Source organism: Lissotriton vulgaris, unplaced genomic scaffold (genome assembly GCF_964263255.1).
Source record: "Lissotriton vulgaris unplaced genomic scaffold, aLisVul1.2 SCAFFOLD_890, whole genome shotgun sequence".
Classification (NCBI taxonomy): domain Eukaryota; kingdom Metazoa; phylum Chordata; class Amphibia; order Caudata; family Salamandridae; genus Lissotriton; species Lissotriton vulgaris.
The window spans coordinates 258,001-283,770 of NW_028245569.1; the positions used below are offsets into that span (position 1 = coordinate 258,001).

At 47.8% G+C, this 25,770-nt stretch overlaps 1 protein-coding gene across 3 annotated transcripts in view; it reads left to right on the forward strand.

Annotated features, from left to right (window-relative positions):
* Positions 1 to 24,198, forward strand: part of ALDOA (aldolase, fructose-bisphosphate A) — a 45,894-nt gene extending 21,696 nt beyond the window's left edge. For 2 of the 3 annotated variants that reach the window (XM_086949113.1, XM_086949115.1), the window contains exons 2-9: positions 4,482 to 4,603; positions 4,865 to 5,076; positions 19,544 to 19,598; positions 20,674 to 20,834; positions 21,296 to 21,379; positions 21,476 to 21,650; positions 22,227 to 22,426; positions 23,518 to 24,198. In XM_086949113.1, coding sequence (XP_086805239.1) covers positions 4,492 to 4,603; positions 4,865 to 5,076; positions 19,544 to 19,598; positions 20,674 to 20,834; positions 21,296 to 21,379; positions 21,476 to 21,650; positions 22,227 to 22,426; positions 23,518 to 23,613 — 1,095 coding nt within the window. In that variant the 5' untranslated portion in view covers positions 4,482 to 4,491 and the 3' untranslated portion in view covers positions 23,614 to 24,198. Of the gene's footprint in view, positions 1 to 1,048; positions 1,208 to 4,481; positions 4,604 to 4,864; positions 5,077 to 19,543; positions 19,599 to 20,673; positions 20,835 to 21,295; positions 21,380 to 21,475; positions 21,651 to 22,226; positions 22,427 to 23,517 lie in introns of those variants that run through there. The other variant, XM_086949114.1, reaches the window with a different exon arrangement.
* The last annotated feature ends 1,572 nt before the right edge of the window (positions 24,199 to 25,770 follow it).

Sequence of the window (25,770 nt, forward strand, 5' to 3'; positions counted from 1 at the left end):
GTTGCTGCTTATTTATCTTATGCAACTGACAACCATTGACAAAGCCAATAATCCTGACTTGTTGTAGGTATGATGTTACTTGTATCATATATATGGATGCACTGACAGAAACATCAAAATACAAGTTGGGCTGCACGCTATGCTAAGCACAGATTTTTAGCTTAGTGTTTTAAGCCACACCCTTAATTTCATTGGCCATGCCCCTCTGAGGGACCCCTACGTTTTTCCATCCCACTTAAATAACGAACTTCATGCAATATGTATAGATGCTAGCAACTACCACGCTACAGAAACTTTTTTTTAGCAGTTTTATATAACCCAAAGGTATCAGAGCGCTTTACATGAGCACCAGTTGCATTACAGGCGGACACATTCATGTTTTTTAGGCACGGGGAGATTTAAGTGATTTGCCCAAAATCAAAAGCTGTCTGAGCCTCTCACCAGACTCGAACCTTGTTCCCCGGCTTCAAGGTCGGCTGCTCCTGTAATGTAATGGTAAGGCGTGCAGAAAGAGTATCAGCTTCATTAATTTTTCAGCTAGGTGTGAAATGGTGACCTCTTTTAAGAGTATTTCCGGTTACGTTTTTTTCTTAGCAGTGGGGAGGTTTTACGGGGCGGGATGAGTATTGGGGGAGTGAATCATCACCTTGAAGATTTAGCGAGACTGTGTGTATTCTGTCACGTACCAAGCAGAGGGGATCTGGTTTTACAAGACAAACTACCCCCCTCCTTTATATATAATGTAAAAAAAAAATGCTCTCTACAGATGTCCATTTATATGAATGCTCTTGGACTCGCCCACCCTTAAAACCACGCCCCTAAAACAGCATCATTCTACTTCCTCTGCAGAAGAGACAGGCTTCTAAGTTCTCCTATTTCAATGTGGCCTGCGCCTAAACCTTTCTTTTTCTATGCCTTATCATTGTGTCCCACATCACTCCCCTCCCTGCTTCGTACACTCCCGGGACACGCCCCTTCTGATTGTGTAGAGCTGGGGATTTCGCCTGGCACCTCGCCTCTATAAGGGCTGAATCACTGGCTTAGCCCCGCCTCTCCTGTGAAAGCCTTGCCTCAGTGTGACGTCAGAGGAGTCCGGCCCCTTCCCTCCCCGGTGGGCGTGTCCGTCTGAGGCGAGCCCTGATACCCGCGCCCGCCCTTAGAAACGTTCAGTGCGAGCCGACGGTCTCAAGAGCAGGCGGAACAGCAGGTGAGGCTGGGTCTGTCGCCTAATGAAGCCAGTCTTAACTTGACGGGGAGGCTTTACAAAGATCGTCCTTCCAGGGCAATTAACGTGTATATTCGGTCTGAACTATTAGAGAGGGCGTTCACGAGACTCAATTGTATGGGTGTCGAAGCGAGACAAGTGATGCACGGCGGGGTTTAACAGGGCTTTCTTCCTCGAACAGGTATGTTTTAATTTTAGGCCAGATTTTAGCGAAGGCCCCTCTCACCTGGTTTTCGTGATGGGATAGAAATGTCTACAATGTCACATTTTACGAGGGAATCCGATATATATATTTATAATTTTTTTTTCCCACGAAGGAAGGAGCGTCTGGGTTTTAATGTCGTTTGCGGAACATTTTCATCTCTTTATTGGTGTCATTTTGTGTTCACGCCATGGCTCACTCGGGCAGTAGCCTCGGTATCAAACATCCATCCTTTCATCTTTACACCGACCACCTGGCGGATTGGCCTCCTTTCGAGGCTCCGGTTGGATGTGTAGTGCTCACTAAAACTCCACACGACATGAAAATCTGCAGTGGGCAGGCCTCTTTCACATCTCGGGGCTTGGGAGAGGGCAAACTGCAATGACCTTGAAGAAGACCTAGTCCTTCCTGATTGCGAGAGCTCTTTTTAAAGAGGTGGGGGGCTGTAAGTGACTCGCACGAAGGGCTGTTATTTTGAAGGAAGCGAAGGGTCGGATGCGTGTTACACATTTTGCGCTGGGTACTAGAAATGGGAAGCTGAGGGGGCGCGGGGCGTTTTAGGTTCGTTTACTGGTACATTGCGGACAGTAATGGGGAATTTTGGCGTGGATGAAACTAATCTGGTGATTGACTTGTCCCTGTTTACATATGGATTATGTACATGTTTATAATTTAGCGCACAAATACCCGAGTGGATTTTGGTCCAAAACTTAGAAGTGAATGCGTTTGCTGTTGGATGCGGGTGCTTGTAGGATGCTGAAGATGTGACGTAGCAACCTGACAGTCTATAAATACTCTATACCGTCAGTAGACTCTCTTGACGGAGGGTACAGTCGTTCATGTTGTCTATAATTGTATTTTTCATTTAAATCCGTATGTTCTGGGCTACGCTGCGCTCCTTTAAGTGGAGGCGAAGGTAGATGTTCGAGGACCCCTCAGGTTCCTCCTACATTGTGAGTGTTCCCCCCCTGCGTTAACCCTCTCGCTCCCTCCGGCTTAGCGCCGGTGTACGTGCTGGGCAGCTGAGCCTGTTGCTGCATCGCTGGCTGAGTCACTTCCCGTGTGCGGTGCCCTAGCGACGTTTCAGTGACGCTACATGCGAAATCCAAAGGAGGGGCGTAGAGCGTGGCTTTACCGTGTTTAATCACGTACCCCGTTACTTATTATTTCCATTCCTTCAGGGATGCCTTTCAGAGCTGACCTTGGCTGTGTTGTGCACCATGTTTATTTTAGCCCAAGGCCTAATTTAAAGGGATACATTTTGTTTCCCGTTATATACACTGGTGTACTCGATCAGACTGTCGTTTTATGCAGGGCCATAAAACCCAGTGTACAATCCGTGGCGGGTAAAAGAGGCCATTTGGTGTCCCCATAAAAGCATCGAAACGAGCTCCATGCACCACAATCAATAACCGCATTAGCCGGGGATGAGGGAAGGAGACAGTTTCCCCTGAAGGCGCGCTGCCCTCTGACCTCCAGATGCCCTTGACGCCTTCTATAGGAATTGTGCACAAAAACAGGTTGACGCACGCCCCGTGGGCAGATGATACAAGTCCAGTGTAGGAAAAACAATACACGGGCAAGTGGTCTGGCAGATTCGAGGATAAAGATAAAATGATGCTTCAGGGAGTATGGGGGCGGGTTTAGTACCAGGGCCAAGCATAGGGTGGAGACCGATCGACACAAGCTTTGGAGCGCTGTAGGCCCTCAGAGCTATGCAACATGCTCTTAAATGCCAATACAGCAATGCTGAACTACAAGCCAGTACAAACCTTACGAATAATTCAAGGTGCAGAGCTATAACGCCTACTACAGTTCTGTTGTATGATCGTGGGAAATTTTAAACAGACTAGTATGGGTTAAATGCATGCAGGGGACAAATCTCACACTATTAACCTGTCTATGGGCATCTCAAACTGCCTCCCACCCTAGTCGCAGTTTATACCGGTCACAAGACTCGTTCTGGCACCCATAGAGACAACCCTCCCTGAAATATTTTTAGCCAAAGATAAGATCCTCCACCCGAGGGACAGAGAAGACTTCGGGCATCCTACAGGCAGTGGCTCATGATCTCTGTAAGGGGTCAGGATGCCTCCACAAGAATCCTTTATCGAGACCGCTAACGACGACAGACCGCGTGCAAATCGTAGCTCCCAATGAATGGTTTCCGGCATTTTGCAAACTTTAGGGTATTTTGTGAACTGTGTTGGACGGGGCATGGGCGCCTCGGGATTCTCGAGGTTGTGGGGAGGGGTTTCGGGGACCACGAATGCAGGAACGGAATTTAACGAGGCTTTAATATCGCATTCACATACTGCATTACCTACACTTGTTACGGAATAGCTCAGCTCATACACCAAAGTTAAAGAGATTAATGACACAGTATAGTACAGTATCCAGATTAATAGTTGCCAAACATAAAATAATCCCCCGAAAGAATAGCTTTAGACTTCAGATTCTTGTGAAAAAATATCATTCTTTTATTCTTTCATTTGGTGAAACACAATACAAGTTAATAGCCTATGAACTTGTATTGTGTTTTTAATGAAGAATCGCCATACGAAAGAATAAAAGGATATGTTTTCACAAGAATCTGAAGTCTCACGTTTTTTTCTTTCGGGAGATTATTTTGTTTGGCAACTATTAATCTGGTACTGTACTATACCATGTCATTAATCTCTTTAACTTTGGGGTATGTGCTGGGCTATACTTTACCTTGTGTTTTTGGTTATCCAAAATTGTGGGAACTAGGAAGGTCAAGTTCTCAGCTCTTTGCACTACATTCTTGATCATATTCTTAAACTTATATACTTATTGGTGGAGGCTTTGAGTGCCCTGGTCTTCTTTCTCGTGTTTTATTACCTGCACATGTATCTTCTCCTAGCCCCTCAGTGACAGATGGGAGACTGGGTGGCTACGGGTGACGCAAGGAGTCAATCCTGTGATGTAATTTATTTCCACTCCTGGCATGTTGCTAAAATGAGTCTGATGACGAAGTAGTTCGGGTACCCTCACCTATAGTACACTAACCTTTCACCTTTGTTTTCCACCCAGAACATTCACGATGACTCACCAGTACCCCGCTCTGACCTCGGAGCAGAAGAAGGAGCTCCATGACATCGCGCAGCGCATCGTGGCCTGCGGCAAGGGCATCCTGGCGGCCGACGAGTCCACCGGTGAGGGCGGGGCAGCAAAAGCAAAATTCTGGCTGGGGGGGACGGGACGACTGGGAACCACGTTAATAGGGAGCTGGATGCGTTTGGGAACTGCGTGGTTTAATAGGTATTAAATCATCTCTTGTGCAGGAAGTCCGGGTCGTAGGGAATGTGCAAATAGTGATTTAGATTTTTACGTTTCTTTTGTCCCCGCCACCTCTAGTGGTGGATGCGGACTGCTCATCCTAAATGCTGACTTCTGTCTGTCCTCACCCACTGCAGGTAGCATTGCTAAACGCTTGAACTCCATCAACGTAGAGAACACAGAAGAGAACCGCCGCTTTTACCGCCAGCTGCTCTTCACCGCCGACGACCGCGTCAACCCCTGCATTGGTGGCGTTATCCTCTTCCACGAGACCCTCTACCACCATGCCGACGACAAGCGATCCTTCGTCCAGGTCATCAAGGACAAAGGAGCCGTGGTTGGAATTAAGGTGGGTAGCTAGTGGCCTACCAGGGCCTTGGCGTACCAGCGGGTGCCGCCGTTTGTGTTCACCTCTGTGGCACAGTCCAAAACCGGAGCACTTGAAGGTTGCACTCTTAAATGAGTGGGAGATGAAACCAGCATTTACAATGCAATGGTTTTGTCTTTGTTAAAGTTAGAGCTATTGGCATTGCTCTTGGCATTATTTTTATTTATGTTTTTTTTTAAACATAAATGGCATTGTCATTTATAATAGCAAATTCAACCACTCATCTAACCCATCTGAACACCCAGCCACTGATCCACCCGCTCATCTATCTACGCATGCGCTTGCCAATCTCTTCATTCACCCACCCAGCTGCCCACTTGTCCATTCCGGTACCCACTCATCTATCAAAGCAGGCGCCCGCCGACCTCGTCCCTCCCTCCAGCTGCCCACCTACTCATCCTTCCACCTATTCATCCATCCGCTCACACATCCATCCGCCCACTCATCAATCTGCTCATCCTTCCACCCACCCATCCGCCCGCTCATCCTTCCACCTACTCATCCATCCACTCATCCTTCCACCTACTCATCCATCCATCCGCCCCTTCATCCATCCGCCCCTTCATCCATCCGCCCCTTCATCCATCCGCCCCTTCATCCATCCGCCCCCTCATCCATCCGCCCCCTCATCCATCCGCCCCCTCATCCATCCGCCCCCTCATCCATCCACCTACTCATCCATCCGCTCATCCTTCCACCACCTCATCCATCCCCTCATCCTTCCACCTACTCATCCATCCGCTCACACATCCATCCGCCCACTCATCAATCCGCCCACTCATCAATCTGCTCATCCTTCCACCCGCTTATCCATCCTCTCACTCATCCACCCTCTCATCCATCCACCCTCTCATCCATCCACCCTCTCATCCATCCACCCTCTCATCCATCCACCCTCTCATCCATCCACCCTCTCATCCATCCACCCTCTCATCCATCCACCCTCTCATCCATCCACCCTCTCATCCATCCACCCTCTCATCCATCCACCCTCTCATCCATCCACCCTCTCATCCATCCACCCTCTCATCCATCCACCCTCTCATCCATCCACCCACTCATCCATCCACCCACTCATCCTTCCACCCACATAGCTGCCAAGGTTTCAGATTGCTTTGTGTGACATTTTCAGAATTGTACTTTAATTATGAGTGACATTTAATGACTACGAGTGACACTTTCTCATGCGCAAAATCAAGCAATGAAAATGAGGGAAATAGGTATAGGCTGAATAAATAAGACTTTACGCAAATGAGTACAGCGGCTTGTTAACAAAACTGTAAATATCACAATCGAACTGCCCTTTAACACTATTGAAATCATTAACCCCGAGCGGCCGCCCCTGTTGGCGCGCCGCTACCTGCCCAACCCCGCAGGCATCGGCACACATCAACATGACGCACCGGCTATCACAGAGGCTTTGCTGACAGACTTTGGCGACACCACTGGCACAGAAAATAATTGGACGGGCAGCGGCACCACTCAGTCACAGAATCCATCAGTACTGTGACCCCGACCGTCTCAACAGGAGCTTGTGGGCTTAAGGTCACTTAAGTCAGAGAGTAACTTCAGCTGTAACAGGGCACATGTACCAGGGCACACTGTACCCTCTCACCCCTTAGTTGAACCAACAGCACGCATTTTATGTGCAGACTTCTTTCTGGCATCCTGACGCCCTCAGACATCCCGAAGACTCTACCCGCTAAACCCCGCAATGGAGCAGCACCGACAAAGGCAGCAGTTAGGGTTATAAGAAGCAACAATTTTTAAGTTAGGAGGGGCACAGTTTACTAGTAATCCATTAGGGTAAGACAGTTACCGCTTTCTTTGCGATGTGTTCCGGCCGCTGCAATCGCCGATCACTGTGTGACGTGCAGCTCAGCTGTAACTGAATTAGACGCGGTGCTGGTCCATTAGATTTTGACTGCACGCAGCAGCCCGGACCGGTGCGGGAAGCAGAAGGAGGCAGCGCTGCATGCGCCATGATTAAAGCGCCATCGCAAATTTGCCCGTAACAAACCCCCCCCCGCCTTTGGATGCAGGACGTGACGGCCCGGGCGCCGCGTGAGACAGGAGCAGGAAGGCGGGTGCCCTCAATCCCGGACCAGATTCGGGGGCGTTGACGAGAAGAGGCTTTCGGCTGACGTAGCCAAAAGCCAAAAATTCTCGGGAACGCCCCCGAATCTGGTCCGAGATTGACGGACAGAGCCCTCTCCCAATGGCTAGCCTCCATTTATGGAGCTAGCCAATGGGAGGAGGGGGCGGATACCCGACCCCACACAGAAATCATAACGTGAAGGGACAGTGCAGGGAGAGGCTGAGGAGAGTGCATCAGTGAAGGGACAGTGCAGGGAGAGGCTGAGGAGAGTGCATCAGTGAAAGGATGGTGCAGGGAGAGGCTGAGGAGAGAGTGCAGCAGTGAAAGGATGGTGCAGTGAGAGACTGAGAGTGCAACAGGGAAGAGACGGTATAGTGGAGCTGAGGAGAGAGTGAAGGGATGGTGCAGTAAGAGGCTCAGGAGATTGCATCAGTGAAGCGATGGTACCGTGAGAAGCTGAGGAGAGAGTGCAGCAGTGAGTGATGGTGCAGTGGAGGAGTGAGGGCTGCAGCCTGGATGGGGGGGCTGAGCAGAGTGCAGCAGTGAAGCGATGGCGCAGGGAGAGGCTGAGGAGAGTGTGCAGCAGTGACAGTGCAGTATAAAAATATGCCTTACCTCTAACATAAACTAAAATCAACATACATACCTGTCTGAACAACTCCGTGCACAGTGGTGCACATCGCTGAAGGGAATTGCCACGGGCCATGTTGAACCTAGAAAAGAGAGAATAAACATAAGATTAGAAAAAAAAATGGCTTACGTCTGAAAGAAAACAGAGACAGAGAGTGAGGTAGAGAAAGAGAGTGAAAGTGACTTAGTGAGATAGAGAGAGTGAGGTAGTGAAAGAGTGAGTTAGTGATGGAGAGTGATTTTTGGTGGTAGTGAGATAGAAACAATGAGTGATGTTGTGACATAGTGAGATAGAGAAGGACTGAGGTAGTGGAAGAGAGAGTGAAAGTGACTTAGTGAGATAGAAAGAGAGTGAGTTAGTGAGAGAGTGACGTAGTGAGTTGGAGAGAGAGAACATGTGAGCTAGTGAGATAGAGAGTGAGTCAGCGAGAGTGTTGTAGTTATTTTTTGAGTGAGTGTCTTGTGGTATAGTTAGGTAGTGAGAGTGATATGGAAATGGATAGAGTGATGTTATGGAGAGAGTTAGCGAGAGAGTGAGTGTTATAGATATAATTTGAGTAGTGATGTAGTTATTTTTGTTTTGTGGGAGAGTGAAGTAGATACAGAGTGAGGTAGTGAGAGAGCGTGAGGTAGTGAAAGAATGAGGTAGTGAGGGTGAGAGTTGTGCTGTATTGATAGAAACAGAGAGATGTTGTGAAGTAGTGAGCTAGAGAGAGTGAGGTAGTGTATGAGAGAGTGAAAGTGAGTTAGTGTATTAGAGAGAGAGAGTGAGGTAGTGAGTTGGAGAGAGTGAAGTTGTGTGGTAGTGCGAGAGTGATGTAGTGAACTTTAGAGAGTGTCGTGATATAGTGAGAGAGAGAGATAGTGAGATAGAAATAGAGTGAGGTAGTATATAGAGAGTGAGGTAGTGAGATAGAGTGTGAAGCAGTGAGAGAGTGAAGTTGTGAGGTAGTGAGAGTGTTGTAGTGAATTTTTGAGAGTCATGATATAGTGAGGCAGTGAGATAGTAATAGATAGAGTGATGTAGAGAGGGTGAGGTAGTGAGATAGAGAGAGTGAAGTTGTGAAGTAGTGTGTTAGAGAGATAGTTACTGTGGTAGTGATATTGTGATGCTGTGAGAAAGAGAGAGTTGAGTAGTGAGGTAGAGATTGAGGTAGAGAGAGAGTGAATGAGAGATAGTGTAGTAGTGTGTGAGGTAGTGAGAGAGATAGTGAGTTAGTGAAAGAGAGAGTGGGGTAGTGAGGTAGTAAGAGAGAGACTTTGAAGGGACGGTATAGTGGAGCTGAGGAGAGAGTGAAGGGACGGTACCGTAAGAGGCTGAGGAGAGAGTGCAGCAGTGAGTGATGGTGCAGTGGAGGAGTGAGGGCTGCAGCCTGGATGGGGGGCGGGGCTGAGCAGAGTGCAGCAATGAAGGGACAATGCAATGGGGGGCTGAGCAGAGAGTGCGTCAGTGGAGGGATGGTGCAGGGAGAGGCTGAGGAGAGTGCAGCAGTGAAGGGATGATGCAATGGGGGGCTGAGCAGAGTGCATCAGTGGAGGGACGGTGCAAGGAGAGGCTGTGGAGAGTGCAGCAGTGAAGGGATGGTGCAAGGAGAGGTTAAGGAGAAAGTGCAGCAATAAAGGGACGGTGCAGGGAGAGGCTGAGGAGAGAGTGCATCAGTGAAGGGCCGGTGCAGGGAGAGGCTGAGGAGAGAGTGCATCAGTGAAGAGATGGTGCAGGGAGAGGCTGAGGAGAGAGTGTAGCAGTGAAAGGATGGTGCAGTGAGAGACTGAGGAGAGTGCAACAGTGAAGAGACGGTATAGTGGAGCTGGAGAGAGTGAAGGGATGGTGCAGTGAGAGACTGAGGAGAGTGCAGCAGTGAAGGGATGGTGCAGTGAGAGGCTGAAGAGAGTGCAGCAGTGAAGGGATAGTACCGTGAGAGGCTGAGAGGGAGAGTGCAGCAGTGAGTGATGGTGCAGTGGAGGAGTGAGGGCTGCAGCCTGGATGGGGGGGCTGAGCAGAGAGTGCAGCAGTGAAGCGATGGCGCAGGAAGAGGCTGAGGTGAGAGTGCTGCAGTGAAGGGATGGTGCAGTGAGAGGTTGAGGAGAGTGCAGCAGTGAAGGGATGGTGCAGTGAGAGGCTGAGGAAAGTGCAGCAGTGAAGGGACGATGCAATGGGGGGCTGAACAGAGTGCATCAGTGAAGGGACGGTGCAGGGAGAGGCTGAGGAGAGAGTGCATCAGTGAAGGGACAGTGGAGGGAGAGGCTGAGGAGAGAGTGCATCAGTGAAAGGATGGTGCAGTGAGAGACTGAGTAGAGTGCAACAGTGAAGAGACGATATAGTGGAGCTGAGGAGAGAGTGAAGGGATGGTGCAGTAAGAGGCTGAGGAGAGAGTGCAGTAGTGAGTGATAGAAATAGACATAAGATTAGCAAAATAAACAAAATGGCTTACCCCTAACAGCAGCATACATACCCGTCTGAACCACTTCGTGCACAGCAGTGCACACAGCTGCACGGAGACGCCACGGGCCATGTTGTATCTAGAAAAGAGAGAAAAAAACCTAAGATTAGCAAAATCAAAAAGATAGATTACCTCGAACATCAAAAGAGCAGCATATCGGAACCGCTTTGTGCACAGCAGTGCACACAGCTGCACGGGGACGCCACGGGCCATATTGGACCTGAAAAACAAAGAAATAAACATAAGATTAGCAAAATAAACCAAATGCCTTACCTTAACTGAAAAACAGCAGCATACATACCTGTCTGAACCACTTCGTGCACAGCAGTGCACACAGCTGCACGGAGACGCCACGGGCCATATTGGACCTGAAAAACAAAGAAATAAACATAAGATTAGCAAAATAAACAAAATGCCTTAACTTAACTGAAAAACACCAGCATACATAATCGTCGGAACAACTTTGTGCACAGCAGTGCACACAGCTGCACGGAGACGCCACGGGCCATATTGGACCTGAAAAACAAAGAAATAAACATAAGATTAGCAAAATAAACAAAATGCCTTAACTTAACTGAAAAACACCAGCATACATAATCGTCGGAACAACTTTGTGCACAGCAGTGCACACAGCTGCACGGAGACGCCACGGGCCGGCTGCAGCACAACACCTGAAACCGCGCCCCTTTGAGAGTATGGAGTGAAAGCCGCTTCCAGCACTCACTCACTCAGCCTGTTTGCAGTCACTGGCTGAATTAATTGTGTACACTCCAGGCAACGGCACCTTGTTTCTACCCAGCCAGGCTTTCAGAGGCATCAGCACCAGCCTCGCGCATGCATGACTCTGCCCCATCCCTTCAAGCCTCTAAGATGAATCTTTTACATTCCTCGGCCTTTCAGAGCCACCAGTTCTCAAGTGACTGGCACCTCAACATCCCTGCTTGCAACGCAGCATCTCGTCCCTTCAGAGCATCTCACCCACTCGCCTCAACCATCAACCCTCTTCCCTCGTCGTCTACTCCTCCCCCGTCACTCCGGATATTTGGATGGATGGCACGTCATGCCAACTGTGCCCACCCCAGCAGTGTAGATGACTCCACCTCCGTGGAATTCAGAGTTTGTGAAGTATGTTTGTATAGCGGGCCGACCTTGTAGGCACTCAGCAGTGGCCCTGGATGCGCCAGGGATGATGATTCTCGTGTTCTAGGTTATCCCATACGGAAACATAGTTTTTAAAATATCACAATATGTAGACGACCTTGAGCCCACTAGATACATCGTCGGCAGTCAGTACAACTTCCCTCTGGTGTTTAATCATTCATTCAAATGAGGCGAAGACACTCGGGAGACGCGAAGTGATGGGATTAAACATCCGTCCTTCCCTCTTTGAGGCGCTCAGCTCGGGCATGCTGGAATAACGTCCTACGTCGTAAAACACGCCGTAGTGGGAGTTTCTGAAGTGGCTTGTGTTTGTACGTACAAGCATTGACACAATTTGAAGAAGTGCGTGAAGACCAAAGAGTCCACAGACTCGTGAAAGGTTTGAAAAGCACACGTGCGTGTTTGTATAAAATGTGCAAAGGACAATGAGGCGTGGGCACGGAGTGCTGCGAGGAATGAGGGAGCAGTGTCTGGCAGGCAGGGTGACCATGCCGGACCAGATTCGGGGGCGTTCCCGGCTTTTGGCTGACGTCGCGTGACGTAGCCAAAAGCCAAAAATTCTCGGGAGCGCCCCCGAATCTGGTCCGAGATTGACAGGCACAGCCTTCTCCCAATGGCTAGCCTCCATTTATGGAGCTAGCCAATGGGAGGAGGGGGCTGTTACCCGACTCCAAACACAGCTCATAAGATTTTTTTCCTAGCGCATGCGTACTACGTACGCATGCAACGCTAGTCAAAACCTAAAAAGGGTCTAACTGATGTTGGAGGGGAAGATATTACTTCCCTAGTTTGAGGACCTTTTGCAGTTCAGTTAAAAAAAAAACACAAAACCACTTTCCCTGTTTTTGATACAGATAGTACGACTGCCTGTGTTTTTCCCAGGCCTGTATTGTAGACTCCATGCTGAGGCCACAAGTGTTGCCTATTCCTATCTTGCACATTCTGGTTTTGTTCCGTACGTGCTTTCATGACATGCTACCCATATTCTGCTTCTATGCTGAGGTGTGGCTCACTGGTTAGAGGCGGCAGACCCGGAGGCTGAGAACGGCCCGGGACCAGGGTTCGATTCCTGACGCGGCAGGGTTGAGGACCAGGGTCAGCGGACTGATAATTCTCGCCCCGGTGCCCACTTTAGGCAGTGATCACACTCGGTAACTCTGGGCATTAAGCTTGCCTCATCTGTACAACGGCCCCCCACAGACGCCAGGGATGCCTGGCTTCACCTTGGAGATACCCAGTATGGGACCATCTCACAGGGAAAGCCAGGACGGGTTCCCCAGCGGTCATTCGCGCCAGGATACTCCGGTAGTAATTGAGCGCGCTACAAAACACCTTACATTTACTTAGTTTCATGCATTTCCCTTCACCCTCTTCACCCTGTCTTGACTAATCCTGATGCTTCAATCTAATGAATTCTCCTAAAATGGCGTGTTTCTCTTAAATGCCCCGAATTAAAGTGCCAAGCATTATTTTCCCTTTAGATGAAATCCTGTCATTCTTCATTTAAGCTTGTTAAATGGTTGATAGTTTGGCCTTCTATGAGAGACAGGTGCAGGGAGCAGCTCAGGGGTGTAACACAGGCTGCCGCATGGGGGGGGGGGGGGTGCTCAGCACTGCACTTCAGCTGGAGAGTTCCAGATTGAGTTTGGAGGGGGTCCTTCCAAGTACCCTGTAGGCCCCCCTCCTTTAAGTTTCGTTTGGTGCAGTTTGCTCTAGGCCATTTAATTTTAAGGGTCCCTGTAGGAAAGGGCCTTTTTTTGTAAGGTCAACCCCCCCCACACTTTCTTTTTTTTTTCTTTCTCCAATACTGATGGTTATGACTCGCGTAGTGCACCGGGGCCTACTGCCTAGACGCGGGTGTCTCTGCTCTCTCCCTAAAACTGTTGGGTTTAAATTGTTTACCCCCTTATACAGCCCTTGTATAGGGTACCTGTGGTACACTAGTGCATGGGTGGTGAAGGGGACCAAAGTAAACTAATAAAAGCGGGCCTGCCATTGCAGACAGCAGGAACAGTGTAAACTGTTCCATGTCGACGTTGCCCTCACTAAGTGTGGGAAAGTCAATGCACTTCTAGTCTGTCATTCCTAAGTGATTATGGCCAAGAAATCAATTCAACTTTAGCATCCTAAATGTATTCAGGCCTATTTTTTTTTAAAGATTTAATTGGATTGTTAGGGCATCATGAAGACTCCTATTGAAGTAGTACATTAAAAAGGCTCAGGAAAGTTAAGAAAAGGTGTGTTTAAAGAAAAAAATCCTAACTTCCAAGTAAAAAGTTAGGCAGAGTGGAGGTTGGTAAGTATCTTGACCATGCGATCATCTTAGCCTGGAGGATCAGTGATATGAGGGTTTTTTGCAAAGCAAGGGACATTGCTATAGAATTACAGCTAAAAAGGAGGAACTTGAGAACGCCCTCAGCTCCTATGGGAGAATAGAGGGGGGCCACCCCTCCGAAGATCCTGAAGAGGGAGAGGATGGTGTCGTACCCCCAAAGTGGTAATGATGGGCAAGAAGATAAAGGCCTCAACTCTCAGCCCTTTCCCAGACCCCCCCCTGCACCAGTGGGAAGTGACAGTAGTCCCTCTAGGAGACCCCCATTGAAGGTTGTAGGAACCCTTGAAGAGCTTGACATATTCTTCCTTAGAGGAGAAAACATATCTACTTGAGGAAAGGAGACTAGCCCTTGGGGAAAGAAGGGTTAAGATTGATGTGAAGCCCTAATATGGTGGCGCAAACTGGGAGGAGGAATCGTTTGACTCTAAAACCCCAAAAGGATTAACCCCCAAGTTTAGTGATGTTGATAGCATTAAGTGGTTAGAAGCCTTTGAGAGGGCCTGCAAAATGAGAAGGATCGCCAGCACTTGGGCTCTCTACTTTGAGTTTATCTCGGTAAAGGGCAGAGAGTGTGCTAACCCTTAATGAAGATGTAGTTGAGTCCTATCGGCATATGAATGAGCCTTCACTGAAGATGGACCTTGATAGAAGGATTTGGACCCACTACAGAGGAATACAGGTAGTCGTTTAGGAACACCCTTAAAAGGTCAAAACCAGACATAGGTGAACTTTTTGGACTCTTCAGTCAAAACACTAGCGGGTTGGATAAAAGGCAATGAGGTGGACACTTATGATTGGTTGTAAACTTAAATTATGAAGCACATTTTAATTAACACATATAACTTGTATCGGCATTTGGTAGATTCCAAGTTGTCTTTCTCGCAGAGAGCTGGGTAGGATAGCTGACAAATGGCTCAGAATCAGGGTGTCCTGGAACACCCGTGTTGGGAGTGACCACAAGAAGGGTTCTCAGACTTCCTAGCAGGAGAAGGATGTAAGCAAACCGGATAAAAATAGGTTCTCTGAAGTCCTCCAAAGTTGTCAAGAAGGTGGACCTGAGACTTCTCCCAGACCAGGTATTGAGGTAAAAATTGAGATCCAGCAAAGGCTTCTTGGTTATGTCATGACTGTCATAAGAAAAGAGATGCAGCATGCTAAAATATTTGGAGACTTCTGCATGGGCAGAAGTTAAAAGGAAGGCTCATGCAGAAATGCTGGGTTGCCCTTAGTGGGTGTGTTACCACAAGAGCACAGGCAGCACAGCACGCCTGGGAAGTCTGGGATGCTTGGATCCTGAAAAGGTGGACTAAGCCCCCAAAGACAAGGGGAAGTGCAAGGTGTTTGTTAAGGCACCTTCTAAGAGGTCACAGGGCCAGGGGGATAATTTTCATGAAGGAGATGCGCTCATGCCTGAAAAGGGAACTGCAACTGAAAAAGCCTGGCATCACCTGGCACTGCATTTGAGTGCAGGGAGACCCTCCAGAGAGTGGGTATGCCAAGAGCTAAAGCAGTGGCCTACTCGTGAAGGACTTGGACTGAAAGAAAAGTATGTCAGCGCTGCCCACAGGGTCTACTGTACTGGGTAGATGGGCTTCTGTACACTGAGGCCAGGGAACCCAAACCAGGGGCAGCCCATGGCAATAGTAATATCACCCGCCCATCCCCATGTACGGAGTTCATGTTGAACGTAGCCCATAACATCCGCTTAGATGGACATCTGGGACTAACCAAAACCTAGGACAGGTTGGTGGCCCATTTTTATTGGTCCTAGATGTCTGAAAAAGAGTAATTTTGGCACTCCTGTTTTTTTTTTTTTTTCAAGGCGGGCACACCACCAAAGACTCCCTTAATTCCGCTTCCAGTAGTTAGGACTCCCTTTGAGAGGGTAGGGATTGCCACTGTTGGTCCCTTGACCTTCAAACTACATCAGGAACAGGTTAATTCTAGTGGTAGTGTACCATGAAACTAGGTATCCAAAGACTAATCCCCTCCAGACTTTCACTGTCCCTGAAGTGGCAAAGGCCCTACTTGGCATCTTTAACAGGGTTTGGTTTTCTGAAGCGGTGGCACCTGATAGAGGGACATGTTTCATGTCTATATATCTTAAGACTATGTGGAGTGAACTACAAGTTCTCAACCCCCTTAACCCTCAGACAAATAGTTTGGCTTGGAGTCTCAATAAAACCACAAAGCATGATAATGGGGCTCCACGAATAACCCACCAGGAGATGGGATGTCCTGTTACCTTGCTTGCTGTTTGCCTTTAAAGAGTTGCCACAAAAGGGGGTTGGATTCAGCTATTTTAAACTTTGGCCATCGTGTAAGAGAAGGATGGGAGAAACCTCTCGAAGAGCCCAAGAAAGACCTAGTGAACCATACTGGGTTTGCGTTCATGTATGGCTGAGTACATGAGAAGGCAAATAAGCATTTAACAACCAACCAGGAGCTTATCAAGCACTGGTACAACCAGAAGTCAATACTGGTGGAGTACCAACTAGGGCAACTGGTGTGGGTAGTGGATCCTGTGGCTTCCAGGGCCATCAAACCTGTGGACTTGGTCCTATCCAATCTTGAAGATGATGGAAATCGCCTACTTGGTAGACATGGGCACCATTGGGAGTGTTCATAGTGTTCTCCATGGCAATAGCTTAAAACCCCACCAGGACAGAGTTGACATTACCATGGTCTATGATGGGGGCTGGTATGAGGAAATTGAACCCCTCCCTGACCTGCTGCAAACGGCTCACAGGATGGGTCAGTTGAGGCAGTTTGTCTAACCCTTACTGCACAGCAGCAGTCTGACTGCAGGCAAGTCCTAGGTCAGTTTGTTTAGCTCTGCTCTGATACCTTGTCCGGCAACATGGTGTACCCATGATGTGGACACTAGTCACGGCCTCCCTGTCCAGAACGAAATCTATAGCTTGACAGACAAAGTCAAAGCTTGCATTAAGACTGAGGTCAGCCTGGTGCTAAAGCTAGGGGTGATTGAAACCTCCCCATAGTCCTGGGCCAGCCCAGTGGTACTAGTCCCAGGCTGGCCCAGTGGTACTAGTCCCCAGGCCTCCTTCCAAAGGTGGGAAACCTTAAATTACCTGTGTGGGTTATAGGGGTTTAAATGCAGTTACCAACTTGTATGCTCTCACCCCATTCCAAAAGGAGATTAATTGATAAGCTGGTGCAGACAAGTTCTTAAGTACTTTTGACTTCACATCAGGGTACCGGCTGATTGGACTCTCTCAGGAAGTAAAGGAGAGGTCAGCATGTTTGACCCAAGAGGGCCACTTCTAAGTTAAAGTGATGTCTTTTGGATTGAAAATGCACCTGCCAAAGGTTGGTGAATAAAGTTCTGAGTCTTGGACAACTTTAGTGGAGCATATCTAGATGATTTAGCTGTCTTTAGTTTCATGTGGTCCACCTGAAGGAAGTTTTACTGGCCCTGCATTAAGCAGGCCTAAACATCGAGACAAGTGCCAGTTACGACAGCATTCTGTTGTATACTTGGCCCACCTTGTAGGTGTAGGCCAGGGCCAACCCAAAATCCAGGCTATTCTGGAGTTGGAGATCCCAAAACCCAGACTCAAGTCAGGGCCTTTATTGGCTTGACTGGGTACCACAGGAGGTACGTGAAGGGTTATGGGACAATGTGGCCCCACTTTTATATTCATGTAGGAAAGTGCCTTTTTTTATATCCTCACCCCACTTTTTGCTCCAAGCTGATGGATATAAATCTGATAATGCATTGGAGTCTGCTGCCCAGGACCTAAGCCCAGACCCCAGGACCCGAACTGTCTCCCTAAAACGGTTTAAATTAGTTACCAAAATTAACAACCTCGCCCCCCCCCTTGTAAGTCCCTAGTATCTGATGCCTGGTGGGGAACAGCCGAAACAACACTGGCAGAACCACGCATGCCGGAATATCACTTGCCTGAACAACGCATCTGCCTTAACCACACATTAGTGTTAAGGCAGATAGTACTCTAGTGTTCAGGATGGGCAGGCAAGTGTTGGGACAGGAAGCTCCAGATGTGGACTGGTATGTGGGGCGGGGGGCCAGGTTGGGGTGGAGGGAGTCTTAGGTGTGGGGTGGTTTTAGGGCTCGCGCGGGGGTAATCTCAATATTTTCTTTAATTCAATACCTGTGACAGTGACCACAGGAGTTGCGCACAGTAAAAGAGGGATATTCCACACCTGTTTCAATGCTCCTGGAACTTCCTGATCGAGACTTGTCTTAGGCTAGCTCTAGGTTCCCCCAGACAGAGGTACCCATGTTAGTATGAAGCACCTTCAGACTTTCCTGGATTAGTGGTACTAGTCCCCCTCATACTGCAGATAAACACCCAGGACCTGAAGAATCGCTGGCCATTGGACCCTCCTGAGGAATTGTCCAAATACAGATGGTTTAGTGCATTGTGGGGAACTGTAATCCAGCCTTCAAGAAGTTGCAGGCAGCTACCCCATCCCCCGAGGCCACCAGACGTCGAAGTACCTTTATCCAGGGGTTTATTTAGCCAGCCTGTAAACCGCGTCAATTCCCCCCACACTGAATCTTGAGGGAATTCGATCCAACCTTGGACTGACGTCAGCCACCGCCAATTTTTGTATTTTTGCATCTTGCTCCCTGTGGCACCATGCAAGCCATAAAAGCTGCACTCCCACAGCTCCTGTTCAGTACCAGGGACAGCCAGGACACCTCTGCACCTGGGCTCCGTGGGCCTGGTAAATTTGAACTGACTATCAAAGCCTGGTCCACCTTTTACCCTGCTAGGGTAGCACGCAACTCGACCTGCAAGCAACTGTCACTAGTGGTTTTTCCCTTGGACCACAATGATAAAGTCTCACTATCCTTTTGCACTGATGTTTATATTTCTCCTAAAATGTAGAACTCCAGTTATATGTATGCTATTCTGTTCACTTGGTGTTGAACGCAAGATACAACTAATTTATAAATGGAGTATTTTTATTTCTTTTTAGTCATATTAAGTAATGCCCTTGCTGGTAATCTGAAATGCTTTGGTAAAGCTGGACTCCTAGGTCCGAGCTAAGGATTTGTTAGTGTGAATACAAGGACCACCTTTGGGGTCTGTGATGTATTGCATGGTGAAGTCTAACCAACATCACCAAATAATACTCCACCTTCCTACAGCCCTGCAATGCCACTGATAAATATGTTCATCACTAAAGCAGATCTAGATTGATTTTAATTCTAAATTCATGACCAGGCACACAACGTGATTTGCTATTAGGTGGTGCTATTCAATTGTGCTGCCTTAATGTTTTCTAATACACGGTTTTTCTTTTGAACGTGGCCCTGCAACCAGTTAGATGGGCCCCACATGACATTAGTGATTTGAGCCCCACAAAAACCTGACAGGCCCAGGGCTTTAAATGGGTAGATAGACCAGTACTGAATGCCTGCACTTCTTAGCACTGCTGTAATACTGAATGGGGGAGTGTCAGTACTTCTCAGGAGTAACCAGGTACTCTGGATAGTGAGTACTAGCACTTCTGTATTTCCATTTTAAGCCAGCCATTGACTACCTAGCCCAGTGCAGCACCAATTATGTCCCGTCTCTAGTGACTCATCTTTATGCTTCTTTACCCCACAAATGGCGTCCTTCAGGTCCCAAAACATTGAATGTATTTGATTGCATTCCTCATCTATTCCCAGTGTCTAAAGGGGGTCTACCTGCCTTCCAAAACAAGGTGCTGATGCAGATAAGGAAAGTTGCTGATCCTTCACTCACCTGTTTGTTTGCTCCGTAGGTTGACAAAGGTGTTGTCCCCTTGGCCGGAACCAACGGAGAGACCACTACACAAGGTAAGTTCAGTCGCCCTACCTTGCAGCCAGTGATGGGGAAAGTAAGGTTTTTGGGTATTTTCTTTGGTGGAGGAGTAATGTTCCTCATTTCTGTATGACCCCTGTCACTGGAATTGTGGATTTTGTGGTCCTAGAGTTTTCTGCATGACACAAGCTTATCTGTGGAGTGTGTGGAGTGCAAAAAACGATGGATTTAGGCCCAGATTCTTGTACTGGGGTGAATGTAAGACATTGATCTACATTCTGTCCATCAAATTGTTTTTTGTAATTTTCTCCCTGAGTGTACTGGGGTAGCTCAGACGTGGGTCCCAGAGCCTCCACACCACTGGAGTCAAGCTAGCCAGGCTGATGAGAGGTGTTACCTCGAAACCGGTCCGGTCCTCGGATGCTTGATTCCGGTCTGGGAAAGATATGGCTGTTGTAGTTCGGACTGGACTGTTCCCATGGGGCACAGGGTTAGAGCTGATTTGCATAAAGCCATTATCTGACCCAGGGTGGTGTGGAGTGCAAAAAACGATGGATTTAGGCCCAGATCCTTGTACTGGGGTGAATGTAAGACATTGATCTACATTCTGTCCATCAAATTGTTTTTTGTAATTTTCTCCACAAGCTTATCTGCGGCATATTTTCAAATTTCACAAATACGAGAGTCCATTTTTTTTCTTTAAAGATCAAATAGATTAACAGTCACAAAGTGTATTGCCGCACATTGGTGAGCCGTTTTCAGAGGTTAACTGCTCACTTTTGAGTTGCTTATTACCAAGTACATGTTACCCAGTATTAACGGGGGAAACTGTGCAGATACAGCAATGTGTTAAAAAGGCCAGTGAAGCTCTGCCTAGAATATGCTGCATTATGTTTCATAATTTGCCTTTTCACGCCTCGTAATTCCAGTGCCAGTCTATGATCAACCCCTCTGGTTTACCAGGACCAGAAACAACTGACGCTCAACCTCTTTTTCGTTATAAATTTTTTATTAACACACGCTGCCGGAAACCCAAAAAAATCCTGAGTCAACTTTCACAGCAGTAATTTGTGCTAGTCTGATACCTTGAACCTACCCTTCCATCTCCAGGTCTCGATGGTCTCGCTGAGCGCTGTGCCCAGTACAAGAAGGATGGCGCCGACTTTGCCAAGTGGCGTTGCGTGCTGAAAATATCCGAGCACACCCCCTCTGAACTGTCCATCATGGAGAACGCCAATGTCCTGGCTCGCTACGCCAGCATCTGCCAGCAGGTGAGGAAACTGTTACCCATCCCACTTTACATCAGTGTGTCAACCATGTACTGTGTCCTAGCGTCCTGTCGACCTACCGGTCATGGCTAGGCTGAAAACTGTCACATAACCCTCTCTGCTTTTGCAGTGTAGGTAACTGCTTCAACCTGCCTTCGTTGCCCAGCTTCTTTAGGGGCATGTGGAAAGGGTGGTGTTATGCAGGCATTTATAGCTTGTACCCTATTTTTTGTTCGCACCTCCTTGGCCCAAAAACATATTTCAGACCAGCAGGGTTGGAGAATGTTGAGTGCTCGTGGCAAATGGACTGCTAAACTCCATTTCATTTTCTCGCACCATATTTAAGATTGTTATTTCTTTCCATTTAACTGCCGGTGGAACTGTAATGCACTTTCCTTAATGTATCATGTATACTTGTCGTAAAATGCCCAGGCTAGCTGCTAACCTCCTATCCTTCCAACCAGCACTGCATCGTTCCCATTGTGGAGCCCGAGATTTTGCCCGATGGAGACCATGACCTCAAGCGTTGCCAGTACGTCACAGAAAAGGTACAGAACAGGGAGGTGGATGTAAAAAAAAGGGGCGTGGAAGGGGAAAAGCTAATCCAGGTCTCCTAATCTCCCTTTCTTGCCTCTGCTGTTCAGGTCTTGGCTGCTGTGTATAAGGCCCTGAGTGATCACCACATCTACCTGGAAGGCACCCTGCTGAAACCCAACATGGTGACACCAGGCCATGCCTGCACCAAGAAGTTTTCACATGAAGAGGTTGCCATGGCTACAGTCACCGCTTTGCGCCGCACTGTGCCTCCAGCTGTCTCTGGTGAGTCCCCACAGTGGGAACAGCAGAGAAACTAGTTAAATGCACAAGGGCGCTCTGATCTCAGGGACCGTTTCTAAAGCTTGGCCGCTGTGGTGGGTTTTGACTAAGTTCTTGATTTTGATGATTAGCTAGGTCCCCCCCTATTAAGTGTTATGTGCTACAGTTCAGTTGGCATGTGTGGGCGACTGTCTTTTACTTGTTTGTTGCCATGTCCTGTATGTTGGTGGTGTCTGCTTGTGCAGTGTTTTCTAACTGGGAGGGGTGAAGTGGCCACGGAGTACTCTGAATTTTCTGTGTATCCTTGTACATTGCTGCCCGGGGGCATTGCTCGCATGTGGTGATGGCTTTTGTGTGCATCAGGCCAGTTATGACTGATAGTGATGTCCGACATGCTCCTGTTGTATGCATATGAAGGATCGGATGAGGGGGCTTGCAAGGGCTGGAGTTGCTGGTTGTCTGATCCATTGGATTTGGTGGATCAGCATACACGTTCCTCATTGGATGGGATGCCTTGCGTGCATGCGGAGTGTTCCTGCATACTTATTGGTTGATGCCTTCTTCTGAACCTGTCTGCAGGGATCACCTTCCTGTCTGGTGGGCAAAGTGAGGAGGAAGCCACCATTCATCTGAATGCCATCAACAAGTGCCCTCTACACCGACCCTGGCCAGTCACCTTCTCCTACGGCCGTGCCCTGCAGGCGTCCTGCCTGAAGGCCTGGGGCGGCAAAAAAGAGAATGTCAAGAATGCTCAGGAGGAGTACGTCAAGAGAGCCTTGGTAGGTGTTGAAGGGGTGGCTGCGGGAAGTCTAGAGACTGGCTCCCATTGGTAGGTGTTGAAGGGGTGGCTGTGGGAAGTCTAGAGACTGGCTCCCAGTGGGTGTGGTTCCCTTAGAGAAGCCATCCATTCCATAGCTTCCTGTACGCAAGGAATTCGAAAGTGCCATCAAGCACCTATTAAGGGTACTAGCCCAGTAGTAAGCTTGGTTGGTTATCGTCTAGTGTTGCTTTAAGCAAAGTAGATGCAATGGTACATGATCACCCCCCCCTTAACATTACTGGGGTTGTTCAACCTTTTGACCCCTCAAAATACTCTAGTTTACTGCTGGGTAATCTGTAAGGCATGAACTTTAAAACTCAAGCCAGGGTAGTAGCTCTGGTTAGTCTTGCACAACTCTTCTTGATGTCCGTCCTACAAGTCTTCCGGTGTAATGACAAAAATACAACTGGGTGCAAAATTGATCCCTGGCCTGGCTCGCCTTTGATCATTCCTGGGCAGGGTGTGGGGCCATACAATTAATTCTTGTAGTGCGGGCCAGTGGCAGGAAGTGGAGGGCTCTAATGTGGATGGTAAACACTCCACCAGTGCTCACAGGAAGCTCTGGTGAATCAGTCTTGTGTGGTCATGCCAGCTGGCCAGAAAGGTGAGGAGCCTGCTAGTCAAGGTCCATCATCGATCCGTCAGATTGAATACGTTTATCCATCCATCGGCAGGTGTGTCCCAACCCAGATGGTCTGTGGAATCCACCTGCTTGGGTTGGGGGCATGATGGTTTTACTCCTCATTCTCTCTCCCCTTAACCATGCTCCTCTTAGTTTTGAGTAAATGGTGACAGTCTCTAGTGTGTTTTCCAGCTTCTTCCTCAGGAACTGTATCCCTCCACTAATAGTCATGGTTGAGTCTGGTACTGTACACTGCACTTAGTAGACCAGAGTTAAGATAGCAACACATTTTTATAGTGCTATGTTTATAGCGGAAGTTTTTTATTTTAATGTAAATGTTTTAGAAATTTGTTTTTTTTGTCCCTCTCCTCGTATGTATTTTTTTTTCTTCCCCTAAATAACCTGCCTCCTTTTTTCTTGTTCTTCAGGCCAACAGCTTGGCGTGCCAAGGCAAGTACGTTCCCAGTGGCCAGGCCGGAGCTGCCGCCGGCGACTCCCTCTTCGTCTCCAACCATGCCTACTAAGACCAGCTTCCACGTAGCACCTGCATATGCAGCTCCTTCTATGTGTCTCTCCCAATGCCACCCGTTTCACATGTTCGCCTCGTGCTCTTCCTGGGATGTCTGCCTGATTGGAGTGGCTCCCCTGACTATGCCAGCCGATGGAGTAACGTCAAAAACATCTGGAGGGTGAAGGAGTGGATATTGTCTAGAAGCCTCACTCTTCTTACTAGTTCCTAAAATGCCATCTGGCCCTTCTGTCTGGTACCATGGAAACAAGGCATCATTTCTAACGGTTGGCAGCCCATGCTCCCCTGGGTCCCCACTGTGGCTAGCTGTTACTTGCACCTCCCGTACGGTCATTGGTCCACCCATGGATGGCATGTCTGCTGCAATATGGGAGCAGTGGTTGCACTTGTCTGTTATTGTAATGGTTGTGTATTGTTGTGCAGGCCTCCGAGCTTTAGGTCCTTTCCATTTCCTCCAACCTAGTGGTGGCCACGCTTCTGGTGTTCCTGGTATTTCCATCTCACGCCGGCTCTGAGTCTCACATGTAGTGTTGACGTTCAAAGTATATATCTAATAAAGAAGTATATATTTAAAACGGAACTTGGGCCTCCACAATTTTTGTTTTTCGAACTTTACTTAACTTACTGTGTGTCAGGGTAACATTAATTCTTGCTCCAAAGGGTCTGTATGTGTCTGCTAGTTGTTTCTAGCATGTGACCGTATGTTCTTTTGATCTGCCTACTCTTACCATCTAGTGCTGGGCCCAGATGTTTGTAACTTGTTATACTTCAAAGAAGTTTGTAGTCACACAACTTGTGACTTATTCATTGGTCCACAATGCACCAGTGCAGTGACTGCACTTGGATAGTTTTCTTCCACCATCAGGTTTGGATGTTTGAGTTGAAGCTCTTGGACAGATCAGGTCCGCATTTCTTTGAGCTCAACCGTTGACCTAACCTCTGAGTTGGAGAACAACTCCAGGCATCTGGTGCCTGCCATGGAAACTTCTGACGCATCGGCTCTTAACTCAACACCTTATACCAATGAGCGTTGACACACTGCGACTTGGGACTACTGTTCTTCAACCGCCCCTGGCATCTCAGATCCTATTTTGAAGAAATGCAAGCACACACTTCTGAAGGAATTGTCCTAGAAAACCTTTCAAACCTACTTTATATGATTGGTTGGATGGGTCTAGTCAAGGGAATCAATCAAAATCCAAACAATAAAATAAAAAATAGTGAAAGATGTACTCCATGCTGCGAGTCTAATAAAAATATTTTCATTTGCTAATGTAAGTGTACAATCTTTGAAAGCCACTAAAAGATATATGCAAGGATCCAATCCAGCTGGAAGGGTGAGGCGGCACACCAATTTAGTATCAAAATGTATTCCAAGTCAAAACAAACGCAACCACGCTTTTCAGCCGAAAAGGCTTTTGTCAAGTTCAAAGGGCACCGGAGGTAATGCACAATATATCCGCATACGTCATAAACAGTGAAATACTTCCTAGCACTGCTGGTTCTCGTTATTGCAAATACTAAAATTCGTAAAGGCAACATACTTGCGTTTTTAAGGGCAAAGCAAATGTTGAATTAGATAACATTAACAATATATGCAATTTCATTCATTGTATGGAAGTCTGGCATGCGCACGCATCATAATCCACAGTGAAAAAATACTTTCTGACATTGATCTTTGGTGGTTCTTGCGATGGCAAATGCTAAATTTCATAAAGATAAAATAAATATCCTCTTAATTGCAAAGCAAACGTTAAGTTAATTAACATCAGAATACATTACAAGTCGTGGTTAGTTCGGTAGTGCCCGGCATACGCTCAGTGTCTCGTGCTCATATAAACACGGAGACAGAAACCACAATGGTGAGGGTTGTAACATATAACTGAACAGAAATCTCTTCAAATCTAGTACCCATCCACTCCCAGTGGAGAATTATCATATAACGCCCATCAGCTCTCAATGGAGAATTGTCATCAATACACGATCTGATAGTCCGTTATTTACAGTCGACAAAACGGGCGTCAAAAGTACATGGTTGGGAACTCCTAGGTGATCACCAAATGGCCACCTAAAATTACGGCTGATGCAGTGAGCCATGCTTCTAATTAATGAAATACTAATACTTAAGGGACCAACTGCAAAATGCCCTCGG